The sequence below is a fragment of the Schistocerca serialis genome, chromosome 4 (assembly GCF_023864345.2).
Source record: "Schistocerca serialis cubense isolate TAMUIC-IGC-003099 chromosome 4, iqSchSeri2.2, whole genome shotgun sequence".
Lineage (NCBI taxonomy): Eukaryota > Metazoa > Arthropoda > Insecta > Orthoptera > Acrididae > Schistocerca > Schistocerca serialis.
In genome coordinates this window covers 288,543,017-288,561,338 of record NC_064641.1, presented here as the reverse complement: position 1 = coordinate 288,561,338, position 18,322 = coordinate 288,543,017, and the positions used below count along the sequence as shown (strand labels likewise).

Genomic DNA, 18,322 nt, shown 5'->3' with positions numbered 1-18,322 from the left:
ATCTGAACAGCCTTTTCCAGATGCCAAGACCTGGTTGCCGTTGTTTTTGATGTACGAAAGTGTATGACACCACCTGGCGATGACATATCCTTGCCACGTTATACGAGTGGAGTCTCAGAGGCCTGTACCCGATTTTTATTAAAAATTTCCTGTCACTTCGTACTTTTTGTGTCCATGTTGGTGCCTCCTGTAGTTCCCCCCATATCCCAGAGAATAGTGTCCTACAGAGCTTCGTATTGAGTGTATCTCTGTTTTTAGTAGCCATTAATGGTCTAGCAGCAGCTGTAGGGCCGTCCGTCTCACCTTCTCTGTATGCAGACGACTTCTGCATTTCGTACTGCTCCACCAGTAATGGTGTTGCTGAGCAGCGCATACAGGGAGCCATCTACAAGGCGCAGTCATGGGCTCTAGCCCACGGTTTCCAGTTTTTGGCCGCAAAGTCGTATGTTATGCACTTTTGTTGCCATTGTACCATTCATCCGGAACCAGAACTTTACCTTAATGATGATGCAATCACCAAAGTGGAGACATATAGATTCTTAGGACTGGTTTTTGACGCCCAATTGTCTTGGCTTCCCCACCTCCGTCAGCTTAAGCAGAAGTGCTAGCAGCACCTCAATGCCCTCCATTGCCTCATCAGCACCAACAGGGGTGCAAATTCCTCTACACTGCTGCAGCTCTACAGAGCCATTGTTCAATCCCGCCTTGACTATGGGAATCTGGTTTATGGTTCAACGGCGCCCTCAGCGTTGCGTTTACTCGACCCAGTGCACCACAGTTGCGTTCGCCTAGCGACAGGAGCTTTTAGGATGAGTCCAGTGACCAGCGTCCTGGTGGAGGCCGGAGTCCCTCCTTTGCAGGTTAGGTGTGCGTAGTTGCTCTCTAGTTACGTTGCACACGTTAGTAGTTCCCCTGCACATCCGAATCACCGTCTCCCTTTCCCACCCACTGCGGTTCATCTCCCTCATCAGCGGCCCAGGTCAGGGCTTCCAATTGCAGTTCGTGTCCGATCCCTTCTCTACGAACTGGTGTCCTTGCCTTTACCATTCATGAACACCTCCATGGTGTACACCTAGGCCACGGCATCGTCTGAACCCTTCACGTGGCCCTAAGGACTCAGTTAATGCTGCGACTCTCTGCTGTCACTTCCTCTCGATTCTCGACATGTACTGGGCCATTAAGTGGTTTACACCGAAGGCTGATGGTCACATTTTCTTTTCCTATGCTCATGGAGGACATATAGAACAGCACTCCTTGTCAGATGGCTGCAGTGTCTTCACTGCAGAACTGTGGCCATATCTTGTGCTCTTGAGCACATCCGCTCATGTCCAGGCGAGTCATTTCTCCAGTGTACTGACTCCTTGAGCAGCCTACAAGCTATCAACCAGTGCTACCCTCATCATCCTTTGGTAGCGACCATCCAGAAGTCCATCTATGCCCTGGAATGGTCCAGTCATTCAGTGGTGTTTGTGTGGACCCCAGGTCACTTCGGAATCCCAGGTGATGAACTTGCTGACAGGCTGGCCAAACAAGCTACATGGAAACTGCTTGTGGAGATCGGCATCTCTGGAACTGACCTGCGTTCAGTATCACACTGCATAGCGGCTTTGGGAGACAGAATGGATAACCTCAGTATGCACAACACGCTGCTTGCCATTAAGGAAACAACGAATGTTTGGAAGACCTCCATGCGTGCCTCTCGCAGGGCTCTGTGGTTTTCTGTCGGCTCCACATTGCCCATATGTGGTTGACGCATGGTTACCTCCTTCCTCACAAGGACCCACCTCAGTGTCGCTGTGGCTCGCGAATGACGGTTGTCCGTCTCTTGCTGGACTGCCCACTTTTAGCTGCTCTGTGGCAGACTTTTAACTTTCCCACCACCCTACCTTTGGTGTTGTGCGACAATGCCTCAACAACGACTTAAAGTTTTACATTTTATTCGTGAGGGTGAGTTTTATCATTTGCTCTAAGTTTTAGCATATGTCCTTTGTCCCTGTGTGTCCTGCACCCTAGTGTTTTCAGAGTGGAGGTTTTAATGTGTTGCAGAGAGGCCGGCTTTTCCTTTTTATCCTCATGGTCAGCCAGCCATGGTAACCTGCTTTCTTGTTTTAACCCCTTGTACCTGTTTCTTGCGTCTTTGTGGTTTTCATGCCCTCTTTTGTCCATTTAAGTGTCTGTTGCCCTTCAGTTGTTGTTGTGGTTTTTCCTTTAATTCTGTTTTGTGTTGTAAGTCTCATTGTATTATTCTCAGCCTTGTGGCATTGTTTCCTTTGGAACAAGGGACCGATGACCTCGTAGTTTGGTCTCTTCCCCCCCCCCCCCCCCCCCCCCTCCTTTTTAAACCAACCAGCCAACCAACCACCCACACAACCTATGCAATATTTATGCCTGTCCCTGTTTCACCCCTGTTCCATACTCCTTTCCTGAGGGCTCAGATCCATGTAAAAGACAGATACGGGACATATTTCATATATCTACCCACTACCACCTACTGCAGTCCTCTCACAATATTTCGTACCCATCAAAGGCAGGATCTTCAGTAAAGGCAATCATATGATGTGTCAACTTAGCTGCAAGCATTGTTCAGCATTCTATGTGGGCTTAACCACTAACAAGCTGTCTGTCCACGTGAATGGCCCTAACTGTGGCTTAGAGACAGCTGGACCACTCAATTTTGAGCATGCTGTGAAACACATGGAACAACTGCTTCGCACCCTGTGCCATCTGGATTCTTCCCACCAACACTAGCTTTTTTGATATGTGCAATTGGAAACTTTTAGTGCAACAGAACCTTCGTTCCTTCATTCGTGCAACCTCCCTTGTCTCAGCCTTTACTAGTCCCTGTCCTTCATCTGCCTCTGTCCACTTCCCTGCTCTTACTCTGGCCCCACACGTCTTCTATTCCCCCAGTGAACCTGCATAGACCTTTATCTTTCCCTGCTTGTCTCCTCTCGTTCCCCCCCTCCCTCCCCTCCCCCAACACCACCCCTTTCCAGTATATCCTCCCAATGCTGCATCTAAAGGCCCACCAACCTATCCATACCACATCCCTTCAGGCTTCCACAGACAACACAACAGCATCTTCCCTCACACCTACTCTTGTATCCCTCCCCCTCCCCAGCCCATGCTTCTTTGTATCCCCATCATCCAACCCAGAGATCAGTGAATATTAACACACATTGCTTGCATTGGAGATATTTGTGTGGTAAATCAACAAATTATTTAGCAGTTGAGAATAAGCTTTGGCTATTTAGGAGAGCTGCCAAACTGAACTTGTTTGTTTAAAGTCAGTTGTTAACAATGTGACATATGGTTACTGATCTCAAGGGCTTTACCCATTGTTTCCGAAGACCAAGATATAAGATCTAAAGAAGTAAACATTTTGTATGTGTGTTAAGTGTCTGGCTTTGTATTTACAATTTGATTTGAAGAATTGTGTTGTTCTAGGAGACACAGGCAGTGCATTACAAAACATGACTCAGTCAAGACATTCTCCACCTGCCAGCAATGCTGTAAGTACTCCACACATTTTTTTCTAGGTTCTAGGATAGTGTTTTTTAGAGGTACTGCATTAGGCATTATTTAGATACCATAGACAGTGAAAGCTTTCTTACTGGTACTTTAGATCATGTTTTGTAGCCATCACTATAACATGTGTATTTCAATTATTGTCTTTACATCAGAGCAGTTAATGATTTCACTTTGTACCTCTACAACATGCAAAGTCTATTTATAGTGTTTGTACTTCACATACATTTTAATCAGTGCCATATGCAAGTTTTGTTATATGTCTTTTCATATTACAATTTCTCTGCATTGCCGCTCCCATTTAGCATTAGATCATTTCAGTCAGATATGTAACCATCCAGGCTGCTCTGACACCTCCTCCTTCATTTTTGTCTACCCTTATCCTCAAGACAGGTGGGTTTGTTTCATTCTGGGGCAGAGTGACCTCCCCATCCTTTTTAACCTTCCTCGAGCTATCCTCTCTCCTCCCCGACACTGGAAGCAAAGTTCTGAAAGTAGGTTGTGTTTGTCTTTTACGTTTACATATGTGTGTTGACAGTACTACACATTTCACCCTGTAAAGGAAAATACTGGCAGCAATTCCATCCCACAACTTATTAGTAAACTAGAATATCAGACAGACAGTCATAAACCTTAGAGTGCTGAGTCCTGAGCTTCTGTTCCATTACAGTCTTAACAACAAATAACAAATGCAGACATATCAAATGTTACCAACAAAAAGTATATCATACTAAAATGGAACCTAAATGGGTTCAGAGCAATGCGGAGTAGCTGAAGCTGGTAGGGCAAGTTAGGTCATTGCACAAGTAAGGTCAATGCAGCATGATTGATTTCTTGTAGTGTCCGTCTTGTTTTGAGTAGTACTTCATTTATAATTACCTTCATGTTAACAAAAGGTTAAAATCATACCATTTCTTTCTTTTTCTCTGAGCAGCCCATGGTCTGTTCTTTTGGCAAAATTTTAATGTTATATACTCTCAAACAACTACCGTCTATACTGTGAGACATCATGCTTTATCCATTAATATTAAAACAAAACATTTGACAATTATTAGTACGTCTTCATGTGAAACTGTTTTCTGGTCATACCTCTTACTATGCATATGTTAGTCAAGTGAGCAGTTGCATTGTTTATTATTGTGCTGATTTTCCTTCTTCAGATTGACTGTATGATGACTCCAATTTAGCTTTTACTACACGATACAAAAATTTTAAAACTACTTATTAATCTTGGTGCTTAGTAAATGAATTGGTATTTGATGTTTATGGCTTATAAGTTGCTTGGAGGACACAACTAGTTAAATATAAGACTGCATTTACATGTCCAGTAGTAGTATTCCTCACCAGTGAATGTTGGAGCATTTTATCATAGCAACAGACAATTTCCAATTTGACAGGAAAATGTCTTTCTTAAACCAAAGTTAAATTAGATTCAGTTCATGGATCTGGCTGACCATCACACTGACAAAGTAGTGCATGTCTTTTTCTCTATAGATATACAAGCAAATTCCACAGGCAAATGCCTTTGTCATGACTACCTTGATCAACATTATTAGATGAAGGCTTACGCGGAAAAAGTCATTGGTTCTAATGAGGTTTTTTTTTTTTTCTGTACTGTGTTGTAATAATAAACATTTGTAAAGGAAAAAGACACTAATACTATGAGACTTTTATCTCAATAAGCTTCCGCCCTAGTATGACAAAATTTTTGGTGTGGGGGGGGGGGGGGGGGGGGGGGGGACAGGGAAGACAGTAATAACTGGTTTTGTTTAATTTTTTATTCTTTTATTTTCAGAGACAGGATTCCGACAGGCGTCCATATCCTTATGACATTAAAAACAGGGGTCCACCACCACAACCTCCACCTCCATCTCAGAAGCCATCAATGCCAACAGTAAGAAAATTTATCATATGGAAAATAATATGCAATAAAATTGACAGTTTTATGAGCAGACTGTTTTGTTAATTTTCGTATGCCATTACTTTGTAAACGTTTCATAATTATAAAGTTGGAGAGGCTATAAGTGGAGTTTTTAGTACAGTAGTGGTGGTTAGCTTTGCATGGCAGAGAAAGGGCACTGATTAAGGATGTTAAATGCAAGGAGAGAGCTGCTGCATGACAATTAACATAACAAAAGATAGAGCACCTTATTTTTGTATTGGCTTTTTTTCCTCTTTCACCATCCTTATTTGTGTAATTCTGGTCACATCATACTGGTCAATTTCTGTGTTGTCATAGGTCATGTAAAAACCTTTAAACATTTTGGTTTGTAGCATGAGGGGGTACTAGAGAACTTAAATCCCAACAGAAGATTTTTTTGAGATACGTTACTTCGTATATACAGAGACAAAACATAATTTGGTTAAGTTTTTGTACAGGTCCATTTGTGAATTAACTCTTGTTTTCCAGCATAAAAGTATTATTGATACATGAAAATGAATATGACTTATACATCATCACTTCATTGTGCTATGTCTGTTGACACCTTCATAATCGTTTCATTTTTATTATTTTTGTACTGTGTTTATAGAACTCATACTATTACGATAATTGTTGTTATGTGATTAAAGAGCTAACTTTTTAGTGGACTAACTAGTTCATGCTGTGGACTTCACTGCACATATCTTCAACACTTTGCTCATTATTCACATGCAAGCAAAAGTGTTTTGTTTAAATTTGTGTTGTTTATTGTTAACTTTCATTGTAATGTGCAGCTTATGTTCATATGTGAGTATTTTCTTTCTTTGAGTTAGTGATAATTTTATGAGTGCAAAATATTAAAATTTTCATGTAACTGAAATAAAATGTTATATGTTATAAGCGCAAAAATGTAAATTTTGGCTTTCATCATTCATGTCAGACAGTTCATTTCATAAACTGCTCAAAAAGTTTTGCACATCTCATGATGCACATAGTTTGCAATTTTTTTAGACTAGAAACCTCTTTTAATCACAGGAAATTGAGTTCAGGCACCTGCTTAGAAATTGTCAGTACAGTTAAGTAGATATAATGTGTCTATAATAGAAAACATGATAATGCTAATTAAGTACACTGTTCAGTCACCATGTCTCGAAGGCTTATTTCAAGCCTAGACCGCACACGCACATTAGTTGTGGAAGTTGCTTGCCAGATTGGCATACGCCACCGTGATGTCAACCATCCATCCATCCACTACCGAAGACATGAAACATTGGAGACTTTCCTCATAATGTGACCCACAGTCAACGATACCAACTAATCACTGTAACCTGCAAATTATGGATCACAAGAACACCAAATAGGATCCACAGAACAGTGTACTGCCTTTTTTATGGCAATTTGGGCAAACCCATCCCAACTGTAGTATGCGAAGGAGATAGTGAAGGCAACACCTGAAATGGAAGTCAGATTGATGGTGTCAGGTTCTTTCCACTGGCAAGTGTAGGATTTGTGTGTCATCAGATGATCGCTGGAGAAGAAAGTGGAGGTGACTTGATAAAAATGCATATCTGAAGCATACAGCGTCATTGGTTCAGCAATGACTTGGGTCAGTCATGTTTCATACTGTTATCATTTACGGCTTTCTGATGCCTCTCATCGACATCTAAGTTAATTTAAGGACCGTACAATTTGGGGATAGAATCTTCCAAATTAATGAGTAGCCCTACAGTCAGCATTCCATTGGCAAGGTATCGTTTTCAACACAGTAATGTATGTGCATTCTGTACCTGTCTTATGAACATTTTCCTCTGGAGGCAAAATTCACATGAGTGGAATGGCCTATGGTAACTGTTGACATGAACCCTACTGAGCATTTCAGAAAAGATGTTAAAAAGTTTGCATGAAAGCTGCTAATTATTTAATGTTGCCTGGCGTGTTTATTGTGACACACAGTGTAATCCAATGAGAACATTCTCCCTTGTGTATAAAATAACATTGCTGCATGAATCACATCAAGCTGGATAATGAAGGTGGCTTGTGAAAAAAGACAAAGCCCGAAACTAGGTAAAGCCAAAACAAGTCACCCAACATTATACAGTTAGCAGTGTTAGTGTAAACTTTTAAAAATGTCTTTTCTTCAATATTTGAGAGCTGCAAGATGTGACATACTGAAAACATTTATACCAATGGAGCATGTTTTTGATAAAGGAAAAATTGAAGAGTACCATCACAGGGATCATCCTCACACACATGGTTGATTTTAGGAAGGCCGCCTAATGAATGGAACGTGCTGGAGCAATGACGTATTGTGAAAAGTGTGTACACTGCATTCTAATGAGATCCAAGCATGGGGTGAGCAACATGGTATTGAATGCTACCCAGCAGATGATTTTGATTTCACTGATACGCACATTCAGATATAACCCACTGGAATGTTTTATCAGGCCTTTAGCCTCCATTTAAGATTATTTTATATAATTCTGAAGAATTAAACAGATTGCTTAACAGCAAGTTGATTAACTTAAGAACGTTTTTGAATGTATGTTCCATTAGGTAATCAGAACTCTTGAATGGCTAAGATTCAGTTCTATGAATTTTTTCAACACTCAGCTTGTGCATATGACAGAAATCTGCTGTGACAAGCATTTCTGTTACTTGGGACATCACTCTGATGTGAAAAAGTGATTCATCATTATATATCTTTCTTCTGAAATTCCATTACAGAGAAGTCTATCAAGGTATTCCAGAAAGATTGCATTATTAGCTTCTGAAAATGTAGGTTTCTTCTCCAGAAGAAAGAAGAATTCATTGGGAGAGGTTGAAAAAGGGAGATGGGGCACTCGAACCCCAAACTAATAGAGCCCCACCCATTTGGTGGAATGCTGGGACTTAATGACAGCCAGGTCTGTCATTCCTATAACATGGCTTTTATAATTCTAAATCGTTAACAAGCACAGGAAGGATATTCAGAACCACAGCAAGCATAGCCCCATCATACAATTTTTAGAATGTAATAAAATACTCCAAGAACAGAATATCACCAAATTATAGTCTGCAAATAATATCTATTAAAAAAAACAACATACAGTGGAACATTGATTATCCAAACATCATTCAACTGAACGACCACGTAACTGAAATGTTACTCAGCTGTACTTGTAACCATTTGATCTCTGTTACAATCATTTTGACATTTTAATTATGTCGGAGACAGCAAAGGACTTGGAAGAGCAGTTGAACGGAATGGACAGTGTCTTGAAAGGAGGGTATAAGACGAACATCAACAAAAGCAAAATGAGGATAATGGAATGTAGTCGAATTAAGTCGGGTGATGCTGAGGGAATTAGATTAGGAAATGAGACACTTAAAGTAGTAAAGGAGTTTTGCTATTTGGGGAGCAAAATAACTGATGATGGTCGAAGTAGAGAGGATACAAAATGTAGACTGGCAATGGCAAGGAAAGCGTTTCTGAAGAAGAGAAATTTGTTAACATCGACTATAGATTTCAGTGTCAGGAAGCCGTTTCTGAAAGTATTTGTGTGGAGTGTAGCCATGTATGGAAGTGAAACATGGACAATAAATAGTTTGGACAAGAAGAGAATAGAAGCTTGTGAAATGTGGTGCTACAGAAGACTGTTGAAGATTAGGTGGGTAGATCACGTAACTAATGAGGAGGTATTGAATAGGATTGGGGAGAAGAGAAGTTTGTGGCACAACTTGACTAGAAGAAGGGATCGGTTGGTAGGACATGTCCTGAGGCATCAAGGGATCACAAATTTAGCATTGGAGGGCACCGTGGCGGGTAAAAATCGTAGAGGGAGACCAAAAGACGAATACACTAAGCAGATTCAGAAGGATTTAGGTTGCAGTAGGTACTGGGAGATGAAGGAGCTTGCACAGGATAGATTGGCATGGAGAGCTGCATCAAACCAGTCTCAGGACTGAAGACCACAACAACAACAACAACAACAACAACAACAACTAGCTGGCCGATTAAGGGATCTGACATTCCACTCTCCGATCCGTAGAACGCCAGTTTTTTTTCTCCTGCTAACGACGTCCTCTTGAGTAGTCACTGCATGGAGATCCGAATGGGGGACTATTTTACCCAAGAGGACGCCATCATCATTTAACCATACAGTAAAACTGCATGCCATCGGGAAAAATTACGGCTGTAGTTTCCCGTTGCTTTCTGCCGAAATTTAGTATTGCTAAATATGCAGAACATTGAAAACTTTACACAGAAAAATGTTGCCCACGGTTTTTGCACTGACTATGAACATATTAACCAGACAGTATTTTGTGTAATTATCAGAAGTTCTCAGATGAGGGTTTTCGAGTAAATAATTCGTAAAAACTCATAAAAATGCATTTTTTCCTATTTAGTAATAAATATTTACGTAATACAGATAGCTGGAGCAGAGAAGATTCATTCATAGTATCTTGTAGTATGACAGAAAAGTTAGCATTCTGTAACTTTCCAAATTAAGGAAAAAAGAAATTAAGTGGAAAAATTAACTTAAATTTCATATTTTCATCTTAAATTTGTAAGTTAAAGGAAGCCCATAACTGTGCGGGTGTCAACTAAATTTCAACACACTAAGAGGGAGCTTTAACGCAAATCGTCTGCCAGGTCTCCAGTTTATTAGTTTTATGTTTCTATATAGTTTTAAGAGTTATTTACAAAACATACATTTTTCAAAGGGCCGTACCATGTACAAAAATTAAGATGAAACGAAAATAGTTTATTTCTTAACACTTACGATGTAGAGGTCTAATATAAGTTTTTCCATAGAAATTCATGACTATGATTTGACATGACTTGTACGATTTGATATGAAATCACCCAGATCTAGATCCAAAATAAGGGACGTATGAGGGAAGAAGATTATGCTCTCAAAAACTTTTTACAATGCTGACAAAACGTGGGTTAATTGGAAAGCTGTGTGAAGAAAAACCCTTGCTTCACATCATGGATTAGCAGCACCTGGCCCAAAAATAAGCAAGGATCATATTACTGCTTTAGCTTGTTGTGATGCTATTGGTAGCAGTGTTTTAAACATTGTAATGTATCTGCAAAATCTTACAAAAGAGTAACTGGATGGATAGTAAAATTTTCTTGCAATGTTTTATGAAAGTTTTTGTCCCCTCTGTTAAAGCTCATCCGTTAAAGAACGGCAAATGGGAGAAAACATTACTGCTCATTGACAACACACCAACTCATCTGCCATATGGTATCTTAAACGAAAAGGAAGAGTTCATAAAAGCTCTATTTTTTTCCACCTAACTTAATGTCTTCATTACAGCTCATGGGATAATGCATTACTAAGACTTTCAAACAGTATTACAGAGAAGAATTGTTGTTTAAGTTACTGTTAAAAATGTTGGATTTGAAAGATGCATCCTACATGACGAACATAATTTGAAAAACTGTCTGGAAGAAAATTGTGTATGTGGTGCAAAGTTCTCAAAGTCTAACTAAAAATGACCAACAGAAGCATATGTCTCATATGGTCAGTATGCTAAAAGAATTGTTGCCAAGAATCTGATGAAGAAGACTTCAAGAAAGAATGAATGTCAATGATGCAAATCTGGAACACCAATAAGTAGTGTTCCAGAAAATGAAGATGATAATATACATGATGCTTTTGAAGCATTTACGTGTTTAGATACTTTATAGTGATGATTTGAAGCTGAAGGTGAAAGTCAGCAGTATCGGATTTCTGTCCTGAAAAAAGTGTGTGGTTCACATGCTTGTAAGTAGGTAGGCTTGCTTGGACAGACCAAAATTAAGGATTTTTTAAAAGCGTTAATTCTGTTCATATTTGCTGTATATGCAAAATGTATAATCATGTATTACATATTAACAATATTATGAAAATGGTGATTGCTGCTCACCATATAGTGGAGATTTTGAGTTACAGACAGGTACAATAAAAAGACTGCTAAACAAGTTTCTTTACTTGTTTAGCAGTCTTTTTATTGTGGTTGTCTGCGACTCAGCATCTCCACTATATTGTGAGTAGCAGCATATCCATTTAACAATACTGCCATTATTCCATCCTGGGTTTTCCATGTGTTATATATTATTTGTTTACTAGACTACATACATTCCTACTGTAATTGCCTTCATAATAATAAATGAGATTCGTGTTGTTATAAATGTATGTAGTTTTAATTGGTAAATAAAAGTATACAGTTCAATTATCTGAATAAATTGGTTTTCCAAACACCTGTGCTTCCAAATTAGTTTACATAATCACTGCTCTGTATAGTATAAATAGCCACTAGTTGTAGGGACACTTTCTGTAAGTAGTTAACTAATTGTAGATGCTTAACTGAAATTAGAGATGTTTGAAAATTGGACTTGGCAGTAAAGAACTCTGAAAATTGGACTTGGCAGTAAAGAACTCTTATGTGCAAGTAGCCTGAAGCTTCTCATAACTAATATTGTCATAATATTTATAGTATTATCAAAAGTCATCTGGAATCCACTACAGTTTGAGTCCTATGAAACATGCTTTTCTGAGAGATTTGTTTCAAGCATATGTTCTTTTACAGAGTGCATCAGACTCCGTATTGCAGACGGGATCAGGCCGCTTTAACACAGGTGTACAGTCCTCAGGAAATGGACCACCGTCTTTACCCAGCAAGCCTCCTGTTGGAAGCTATGGAAAACCCAATGTTGCTCCAAAACCTCCATCTGCCAATTCTCCTGGAAAGCCCTCTCCTCCTCCAAAGAAACTTGTGATGAATGGTAGTAGACCATCAGTGACACGTGCTCAAAGCATGAGGGTGCCTCGTTCTCCACCGGTAGCCCCTCCATTACCTGTATTCCCCCCTGCTGGTAAAGAATTGACAAGCTATCAGAAAGGGACAATGGTTCCACCCGCTTTTCACCAATCGCAGGACTCATTACATCGATATCGTACAAACCCTCCTCCACCTCCACGCACTGCTACTCTACCGTCTAATCTCAGTGGACATAGTATGAAGTCAGTTGCCCCTCTGCCCCCTCCATCAACTCCTCCACCCCCTGCCCCCACTGTCCGTCCGCCAAGGCCACCACAAACTCGACCTCCTCCACCACCATCACGGATGGGTGCGCCGCAGTGCCCTCCCCCTCCACCTCCCACGACAGCGCCACCTCCACCACCACACAGAACGACTCCTGCTCCTCCACCTCCATCATCACAAGCCAGGCAGGCTCCTTCAGTAAGTATCCTGCTTGTTTTTGTACTACTTTTTCCATTCAAATGCTTTTCATTTAATTGTATGTAAACCTGTGATACTGTAAAAAAATCCTCATTGAGGATTATTTAAATTGTATAATGTGAATTAAAATGTAAAGTGTATAACGTAAAGTGAGCATGAAGAAGTGTATGGTGTTGAAGGCAGAAGGTACTCTTCTGAGCACTACGAGGACTTGTGGTAAAAACCCCAGGAATACGTACCGAGTATACCCTGCTGTAATAAGATCTATTCTAATTTAGTGGGCTACAGTATGGTGGAAAAAAGCAGACAGAAGGTGGCTACTAAGGAGCTTGCCAAGGTGCAGAGACTGACCTACTTAGCCTTAACAGATGGAACAAGTAGCTCACCCACTCTGAGATGTAGATCATGCTGGACATGCCTCCATTACACATTTGGATTACTATCAAAACAGTGGCAGGGAATACAGGCTAAAAATGAAATTAACTGGATACATTTTGGATATCCAGAACTCATACCAATACAGTGAGTGGCAATTCAAGGAATGGTCAGAGAAATGCCGGTTGACCATACAATAGCTTCCAGCTGTTTCTATTAACCTTTCAGTGTATCACTTGGAAAAAGAGAGCAGCGGAAGAACGAACCATCACACCTTTCTGGAGACATAGTCTGGTTGGTTACTGTCAAGTCAAAAACAGATGAAGGTACTGGGGCTGGAGCATATTAGGTACAGCCTAAGCTAAGAGAACAATCTCTCTAGGACAGTTGACCACAGAATTCCAGATGGTAATATCCACGATCAGGGAGAACATAGCATTTAGATATATTCAAACAGCAGAGCAGCTCAACCATCCCTATCAGCCCCTTAAATTGAATCAAAGATCGTTGCAGAATGCCATGAAATGTTTGGGATACTGAGCGAAAGCAGCAGGGTAAACCAGCTGTGAGTTCATGATCACTTAGTAATTTGCGGCAATGAAAAAGTTGTTAGATCACAAAGGATAGGCTTGATGACTCCATTTATTTGGCCAGAGCCTGCCATAACCATCACCAAGGTGATGGTAAAATCAAAACTACTTAGCTGGATCAGGAGGCAATACATAGAATATTGGACTATGATCTGAAAACAAAGACAGAGCAAGCTAGTGATCCTGAAGCAATGTTTCAAGAGAAGTTCTTTAATTCTGGACTTGAGGTCACTAATTTCTGAAGAAATCATGTCTAATAAGGTACTAGTAAAGGATCTCTTACTACTCTTTAAGGGTACTAGTTAACTTTACTAAAATAACAGGAAGCAAAACTGCACAATAAACTCAGTTTCACTGCGGGCCAAGACCATTTTTGTTTTTGTCTCACTGCGCTAATAAAATCAAGTGCATGGTGCAGTACCATATGTTGTAGGTTGAAGCAGTATTCTTTTGCAGTGATGTATCAGTTTAAGAAACAAATATGAAAATGTAGTACTGCCCTTTGTTCTTTAAAAAGTTAGTGTTGTCGGTAGTTAAAACTGTCAAAGTTCAGAAAGTTGTTGTGCTAGTGATATAACAACAGCTCTGCGATTTAACACAGGTTTTCAAATATACATATATTGTTTGAGTGTGTGCTGCAAGGTTTCATCTCTGATTTGATTTTGGGGACTATATGTTTTTTAAATGTGTGTTATTCAGAAAGTTGCATGGAAAGAATCAGTAGAGCCTGTAAGTGTAATAGGTCTACACAAATAAAGAGAGGTAAGCAGTGACAAACCAATTTACTCATAATTAAGAGTATTCTCTTTTGTATATTTGTCAGTACGCATGTCCCTCATAATTTTCGAAACATTTTCTATTTTCCATTTTTACCTCCATGACCCTCCTGAGGTCTGCAGCAGGGCTCTATTTCTCATATCATTAGCAGTGGCCACAAATTAAAACAGACTTTGAATGTTTGTGAAATAATGAAACATAAACAACAAAATTAAAGATCTGTTAGTGTCCTCCTAAGATGTAATTCATATGCTTCATGTGCCAGGTGTCTACGATGTCAGTTATGAGTGCAAATTTGTTTACATCAGAGAGAGGTATAAGTACATAATTGACAGTGTATCAACATTACTTAAAGCTTTGGCATCGAAATAAATTTCCAGTTGTTAAACACCAGACTGACTGCTATAAACATGTACAGCCAAACATAAGAAAAATGGCCATGATATTCAAGTGGTCCTCCAACATGAACAATGATTATGATTACAAGGAGTTGTTGTTTTGTTTGCCAGCATATGAATAGACTGCACTTTTACAAGGCTGTCACATTAAGCACATCTGGAGACACTTCTGCAGAAGGTACACATCATAAAAAGCTATCCTGTCACTGGTCATCACAGGAACAACATGTACAGCCAAACATAAGAAAAATGGCCATGATATTCAAGTGGTCCTCCAACATGAACAATGATTATGATTACAAGGAGTTGTTGTTTTGTTTGCCAGCATATGAATAGACTGCACTTTTACAAGGCTGTCACATTAAGCACATCTGGAGACACTTCTGCAGAAGGTACACATCATAAAAAGCTATCCTGTCACTGGTCATCACAGGAACAGCATCACATCTCCTGATTCAGTGACATGTACTTAAAAAAACTCCATCGTAAATTAAAATCAGTTAAGACCCTAAACTCCTCATTCTAATCATAGAGCAGTTTTTACATTCTTTTGAGGGAATTATGGAAGGGGTTACAGAGTTGCATTGGTGAAGACTACTTGCAATAATGGTTGAGACGTTGAGTGCGGTATAACAGTGTCAAATGGTCTGCAGCACAGAAGAGTGTTAAGGAAAGTTCAGTTTATATGTACATTTTCCTGTTGTAGACTTTCAAGTAGATGGATTGTATATTTTGTTCTGAGAACCCATATCTGTATATGTCATTAAATTCTACTTATACTTTTCTGTATATCCTGATTTAAGATTTAATGTTCGATTACTGTAGTGAAGTGTGTTTTATAAAAATCTCTCAGAATCGGAAGTAATTTATCAGCTTCATTGCAGTACCGTTAGGCACATGTTCACTTTTGTAGTGCAAACAGCTTCTATAAAAAGTCCTCATGCAAGAAGCAAACAGAACTTCCTGAGGAGACAAATGAATATTTTACAAATATTATTATTATTATTGTTATTATTTTCGATTATTCCCATTTAAGAGAGTGTTCGAACTTGAATTCCTTTATGATGATTGTTTATGTTTTTATTATTATTATTTATTTCTGTGTATTAGGTGATACATTGTATTTCAAAGTCCATTGTACACTTGTAATGCTTGTCTTAAATAGATGTATTTATTAATATTGTTTATTATTATTATTTTATTATTATTTTTTTGTTTAATGGTTTTGGTTTGTTCTGTTGTAGTAGCGTTAGAGAGTGAAAGTCAACATCATTAAAGTGAAGTTATGCTATTGCAGATTCCATGTTCAGCTCCACCCCCACCACCAGTTAGAAATTCGTCAATGAGGAATGGTAATTCTCCAGTTTGTGGTGACATAGAAACAAGATTTGCTGACCATTTTCATGCTGTGCATGAATTTCCACCACCTCCACCATTTAGGAATGTTCCAAAAATATACAATAGCAAAAATGGTAAGTATTAGACAAAAGGGTGTATTTTTCTTTGATAGAAATTCTTTCGATAGTTTCTTGTTCACCTGCTGACCAACAGGTATCAAAAATAATAACTACTGTTTGAAACTATGATGTCTCTGAAATAGAACTTGGTTATGTAGATGATTTCTGTGGCACGTCATTGTAATAAAGTTTTGTCAGGTTCCTAACTGCATTAATCGGAAAGTTGTTCATGACATTTTGAGGCAGTATTCCCTGTTCTCCCATTATATAGCAAGAAGAAACATCTCAAAATTCTTGTAGACTTTAGGCATTTAAGTATAAAAGCATAAAATTTTGACTTGTGTATTTCCATGTGCATCTACATATACATCCCTACTCTGAAAATCACTGTGATGTGTACCAGGGCATTTTCCTATTCCATTCACATATAGAGTGTGAAAAGAATGAGTGCTTAAATGTCTATGCTCATACTGTGATTATACTAATCGTGTCTTCGCAGTAGTAAGGGAGCGATATGTAATGGGGTTGTAACATATTCATAAATGAAACTCAGTTCTAGGAAATTTCTAGGTGGGTTTTTACGGGACAGTTTATGTCTAATCTTAAAGTGTCTGCCAGTTCAATTCTTTCAAAATATTCATGATACTCTCCCATTGGTCAAATGAACCTTTGACCACATGTGCAGCCCTTCGTATTTGTTCAATATCCCCTGTTATTTCTATTTGGTATGAGTCCCGCAAACTTGAGCAGTATTCCAGGATGTGTGTCATGAGTGTTGTGTATGCAGTGTCCTTTGTAGTCTGGTTGCATTACCCTAATGTTCTACTAATGATCTTCAGTTTGCCACCTGATTTACCTACGACAGAAATAATGTGATTGTTCCATTTTATACTCATATAAATGTTACACACGTGTATTTGTGTGAGTTGAGTGTAGCTGCTTTCCGATAGTACTTCATATGTAGCTATACCATCTGTGAAAAGTCAGATTACTGTTAATATTGTCTGCAAGGTCACCAATACACAACGTGGATAGCAATGGTTCCAACACATTTCACTGGGCACACCCCAAGTTACTTCGACATCTATGGATGACTCTTCTTGCAGGATAAGTTGTGTGTCCATCTTCGCCCTCCCCCCAATTCCCCCTCCCCCCTAAAAAAAAATCGCAGTCCAGTTACAAATTTTGTTTGCTATCCCATACAATCATATTTTGATAATAAGTGTAGGTGTGGATGTGGTACAAAACCAAATACTGTTACTGTTACCCTTCAGATCTACAGTCCTTGAAGGGCCTTGGGCTGCATGTTAATATCCTGTCATTCTATCTGGTCCATTGCTTTCCGTCTCCGTCCTCTGACACCCAGCTTTTTAATGTCTTCTTCAATTCTGTCCACCCATCTCTTTCTGGGACATCCCTTCCATTGTCTACCTCCATACTTGCCATCAAAATTTGTCTTGCATGCTCTGTCTTCCTCCATTCTGACCATATGTCCTGCCCACCAGCCTTTTTATTTTAAAGGTAGTTACAGTGTCAGGTTCTTCAAAAAGTTGTTTAAGCTCTGCATTCTTACAGATGTGCCAACTTTCTTGGTGGTATATTGGGCCATATATTTTATGCAGAAAGTTTCTCTCCCAAATGCTAAGGATCCTTTCCTCTTTTGTAGTCATGGTCCACATCTTGGCACCATACATATCAACCAATCTTATAATTGTTTTGTAAATGAGGATTTTAGATTTTTGTGATAGAAAAGTACTTCTAAGCATGGGTAGTGTGGCAAAGTAGCATGTTTCCTGTTGCTGTTGTAGCTTTCACCTTTGTGCTGATGTCATTTGCCTCTGTGATAGTCAATCCGAGGTACTTGGAAGTGTCTCACACTTACAAACTCCTTGTTGGCTATCCTGCGATTTGGTGGGTTTCATTGGTTGGTTATTGCAATATATTTGGTCCTTGTACCTATCTCCAGTTATTGATAGGCATAAGCCAGTACAGCAACGTTTCATGCGAGTAATGCCACATTGTCCGCGTAGGCTAGGTACTGTAGTAAGTGATTAAAAATGG

The 18,322-nt window shown here is 39.3% G+C and overlaps 1 protein-coding gene across 2 annotated transcripts in view; it reads left to right on the top strand.

Moving 5' to 3' along the window:
* The window catches only part of LOC126473899 (WAS/WASL-interacting protein family member 2-like), a 76,923-nt gene that overhangs the window by 44,660 nt on the left and 13,941 nt on the right, over nucleotides 1-18,322 (top strand). For both annotated transcript variants that reach the window (XM_050101242.1, XM_050101243.1), the window contains exons 4-7: nucleotides 3,448-3,512; nucleotides 5,324-5,422; nucleotides 12,011-12,664; nucleotides 16,102-16,276. In XM_050101242.1, the coding sequence (XP_049957199.1) occupies nucleotides 3,448-3,512; nucleotides 5,324-5,422; nucleotides 12,011-12,664; nucleotides 16,102-16,276 (993 nt within the window). The remainder of the gene's footprint in view (nucleotides 1-3,447; nucleotides 3,513-5,323; nucleotides 5,423-12,010; nucleotides 12,665-16,101; nucleotides 16,277-18,322) is intronic.